This window comes from Galeopterus variegatus, unplaced genomic scaffold (genome assembly GCF_000696425.1).
Source record: "Galeopterus variegatus unplaced genomic scaffold, G_variegatus-3.0.2 Scaffold12626, whole genome shotgun sequence".
NCBI lineage: Eukaryota > Metazoa > Chordata > Mammalia > Dermoptera > Cynocephalidae > Galeopterus > Galeopterus variegatus.
Genome location: NW_007738737.1, coordinates 24,063 through 28,920, shown reverse-complemented (window position 1 = coordinate 28,920; position 4,858 = coordinate 24,063). Strand labels below are relative to the sequence as shown.

The following is a 4,858-nucleotide window of genomic DNA, read 5'->3' as shown; positions in this document are numbered from 1 at the left end:
AATTTTTATTGAGGGACACTGCTTTATCTGAATGTCTGTCCCCTCCAAAGCTCATGTGGAAGCCTGATTCCCAATGTGGCAATGTTGAAAGGTGTGGCCTTTAGCTGACTGGATTGTGAGGGCCCTGCCCTCATGAATGGGTTAATGCAGTGATGGGTTATCACGGATGTGGACTGGTGGTTTTATAAGGAGAGCAAGTCAGTGTGTTAACATGTGCTCTTGCTCAGCCCTTGCTATGTGATTCCCTGTGCCACTTCTGCAGAGAGTTCCTACCAAGAAGGCCCTCACCAGATGTGCCCATATGACCTTGAACTTCCCAGCCTCCAAAAGTGTAAGAAATAAACTTCATTTATTGAGAAATTACCCAGTTTCAGGTATTCTGTTATAAGCAACAGAAAACTAATACAGAAACTATTAAGCAACTCAACATTATTAGGCATTTAGATATAGATTTGTTGTTTAATCCAGAAACATCTTCAGTGACTACAGTTCTCTAAACGGTTTTGTTTTTTATACTTATTTGTATGTCACTTATAGTTTTAGTAGTTACTTTTGAGGGAATACTTAGAGAAGATCGTATTGAGTAACTTTAAAAAATGCGATAAAAACTAAAGATAATGTTACCCTATATTCTTCTTACCTTAGAACTGCAAACAGCTACATTAGCAGGAAGCTGGGAAAACTGCTTCAGCTCAAATACATCACGTGCTGCCCATCGGCTCATATGATTTTCAGCTTTGCTCGATCCAATCACATTCTGGTTTGAGTGAATGTAAGCCACTTCCTGAACTCCATCTAGGAGGTAATTGATGTTTATTAAGTGATATATCATTATGAAGCATTATGGTTTAGCATATACTTTAAAAACTACCAGCATTACAACTAAAAACAGATTATGCTTGCTTTATTTCTAATCCTCAAAAAATCATTTAGTATTTTAACATCACAATATTCTTTTGAAAAAGAAATTGAAAAGAGAGAGTTCAAATCTGTTGGTCTAGGTTAACTTGGAAATGACTTTTTCCTCTCATCAATATGAAAACTGCTGAGATTAGGTGATAATCTTTAGATGGAAAACAGGATGGAGACTTCTCAAACAACTACAGATAGAGCTACCATATGATTCAGCAATCCCACTGCTAGGTATATATCCAAAGGGATGGAAATCATCATGTCGAAGGGATTCCTGTACTCCCATGATCAATGCAGCTCTATTTACAATAGCCAAAATATGGAACCAACCAGTGTCCATCGATAGACAACTGAATAAAGAAAATGTGGTATATACACACAATGCAATACTACTCAGCCATAAAAAAGAATGAAATTCTGCCATTTGCAGCAACATGGATAAGTCTGGAGAAAATTATGTTAAGTGAAGTAAGACAGACAAAGAAACAGAAATACTGCATGCTCTCACTCATAACTGGCTGCTAGGAAGCAAAGGAGGGAGGGAAGGAGGGAAGGAGGGAAGAACGAAGGAAGAAACGAAAGAAAGAAAGACCACAACAGTACACTGAACTTTCAGAAGGAGAGAACAAACCTGAGGCTAGTAGAGATGGCGAGGAGGGAGAGAGGGGGTTTGGGAAGTGATAGGTTGGGCAAAGGGCATAAAGAAATACCATGATTTGTAAAAATGAAAATGCTAATAATAAAAATTTAAAAATAAATAAATAAATAAATAAATAAATCCGGAGTGGATTTGTAAAAATGAAAATGCTAATAATAAAAATTTAAAAATAAATAAATAAATAAATAAATCCGGAGTTGGGGGTTTGGCCAAGAGAAAAGTCGTGGCTGAGGGTCCTCTCTGTGAATTTGCTTTCTTTGTTAATTTCAATAACTTGTTTACTAATGTAAAGAGTGGTACTAGCCTTATCTACCTTTCAACAGGTACTTGGTTACACTGATAGAATGGGAGCATGGGGTTTATGACCTGGGAGTTTCGTTTTGTTGGCTTTGCTCAGTTTTATTGTTTGTCATTCTGTCTTTCTTGTACATATGCCCAGAGAATGTCAAGATGGGAGCTTTTTAGGAAATGAAAAAAAATTAACTCATGACTTTAATCTGAAAGAGGTTTAAAAATTGCTGTATTTTTTATTGCTTTGCTTCTAGGCACCTATAATTTATATTTAAATTGTGGTCATAAAAGAGAAGGCTAGAAGTGAGGCCTATAAAACTCCCTCAAACAGCTCTGGCAATGAACCTCAATTATGACCTTCAACACTTGTGCCGTTTCAGTCCTAAACCTCTCTCAACCAGAAATTGCCAATGGTGCAAACACAAGACATTAAATAATATGACTAAAAGAGTAAGTAGGATAATATTCTCCTTGAAGTTCCAAACACCATGTAGTATGTATGGCACACAGTTTCAAAATCTTCAAAAGGATTCTTCTGGTAGAAAATTTACTCAGATTTTTCCTAATTTGGATGACACATTGTATGCATTATTTAAAATAACATTCATTCCACATTAACTACTGACAACTTCTGCACAGTAAAATAAAAATTCAGCTGATTATTTAAAAATTAGTTTATATAATAATTCCTCAAACCTAAAATCTGACTGTGGTACACAAACCAAAAGATAATCCAGTACTTATTTAGAATGGTACCAAAATATATATCATATTGAACTTTTAAATGAGACTACTAATAACCACCAAAGAAAGCCTCATTTGTAAATAAATCAAACACAATTAAGTTTTCTACAGCAAAATATCCTTGCTGATATGTCAACTTCTTTTATGTAGTTTTTTTGGGAATAAGCCAGGCACTTGTGAAAGCAATGTTAATTCTTAAAATCACTAAATGTATTCTGGGCAGGCTGTGGTGGCAGGGGAAACAGTTTTTCAATCTCTCTGAATCCCTACATGAAAATAGACAGCAACTAGATAGCAAAACCAAAAGCCCATGGACCACGTTTACAACAAAATTAGATGACAAGATGCCCCATTAAACTCTAAAACACAAGCAAGTGGGGATGATCCACCAATAGCTACAAACTCTGCATGGTATCAGGGTCCATGTGAAAGAAGAAGTAAGCAACAGGGTGGTATCTGACAGACCTAGAACAGGAGACCCTGCATAGCCAACGGGTGTTAACTGAAAAGCACAGTGGGCCAACGGGAGATCAGCAGCTGAGTCTGGGAAGGCTTTCTGCTCTCCAGTGAGTTTGATCCAGTCTTGGGAGCCAACTGCTCATTTGCAGGTAATATGGAGGACAGAGGAACATGTTCAACTGCACCCAGAGTACACAAGCAGCAAAAAGCAAATTGAGAAAAACTCTATAGATTGCTCAGGTTCTTCAACAGTTCAATTGTAAGGCAATGAAAAGGATGGGGGAGGATCCCTACAGATTAAGAGAGACTACATACGACTTTAAAAAAATGAACAAATAGGGCTGGCTGGTTAGCTCCATTGGTTAGAGCGCAGCCTTATGACTCCAAGGTCATGGGTTCGGATCCCCATATCAGCCAGCTGCCAAAAAAATTAAATAGGAAAAAAAAAAAAAAAAAGAAAACTAAAATGTAATATCTAGGGATGTGCATTTGTGTGATAAAACCATAAAATATAAATAATTACTATAGAAGTCAGAATAATTAACATTTATGGTGGCAGAGAGGGTGTGACTCAGAGTACATGGGGATGGGCCTGGGGTAGACGGAAAAGTTCTCTATCTTGACCTATGTGGTCTTCTCTGTATCCTGCTACCACTCCCTTCCTTTTTTGTGCCTCAATGTAGCATCTTAATTTTAGAGATGTTTTACAGTGAATTGAGGAGTTTCTTATAGAGCTATTTGATTGCACAAAACAAATGTTTTTTAGAAAGTTTTCAGAATGTGTCTGTAGTTACCTAAAAATTTATCCATTGATTCATACATGTGCTCTTGATTGACAACTCTCTCACTGGAAAATTTCATTGGTTTTCCTGGCATAAAAGTGCTATTTTTCATATTGTGTCTAGGCAGTTTTGAAGAGAAACTGATTCTGTCATTTATAGTTTTTGCTCTATGGCTCTGTTTAGAGAAACTGAATTGGCTGACAGATAAATCGTCATCTGAGGATGAAAAATCATCAATAAGCTCAGAGTTACAATCCTCATCTGTCGCATACAGTTCATTTGTTTTCTTCATTGTTTTAGGAAAGTTGTAAAGTTCCCTTTTGCTTTTCTTTTTTCTTTTAAACCTCAATGAACTAGTAGCTCTTTTCTTTCTTACTCTTGACTTGGAGGAAATTTCAATATCATCAGATTCGTCACTAATATCATCAGTGCCTTTTGTTTTCATAATAGATTTCAGGGTTGTGTTCTCAGGATTTAATTCTTTTGAAATTAGTCCATTTCCTCTGTCATCAGTCTTTCTACCATCACCATTATTTCTTATTTTTACAAGGTTTTCTGTTTCAGAATCTTCAGATGCATCCAAGAGTGGCTTAAACCTTGTACTATTCTCAGGGAATCTCTGAGTTGTGTATTGTGTGGGAAAGATGACATCACTATCTTCTGATTCTGTGACATTCTGTAAAATGCAATGATGTTCAGCTGTATTTTTAAAATTTCCCTTATCGTCAGACTCAGAAGAAACATTCTGTTCTAAAATCTTCTCACTTTGTTCAAAATTACATTTTTCGTTTAGATTTAGGATGTTATCTAATCTCTGATGTTCTGAAGTACCAAGAGAGTCCTGACCTTTCTGACAACCAGCATCTTTGGCTTCTGTTGAAAGACACAGGGGCTGCTCATCAGAACTTTCATCATCAAAGGCAATATTTCCATCACTATCCTCAACTGCTTTATATTTTGTCTCAAACAATTTAGAGAAACCACACTGGAGTAAGGTAAGCTGTCCTGGAGA

The 4,858-nt window shown here is 36.4% G+C and overlaps 1 protein-coding gene across 1 annotated transcript in view; it reads right to left on the bottom strand.

Annotated features, from left to right (window-relative positions):
* Positions 1-337: 337 nt before the first annotated feature.
* Positions 338-4,858, bottom strand: part of LOC103581237 (DNA excision repair protein ERCC-6-like 2) — a gene marked incomplete at its 5' end in the record, with an annotated part of 27,404 nt that continues 22,883 nt past the window's right edge. The window contains 2 exon segments of the mRNA XM_008563123.1: positions 338-795; positions 3,859-4,851. Coding sequence (XP_008561345.1) covers positions 626-795; positions 3,859-4,851 — 1,163 coding nt within the window.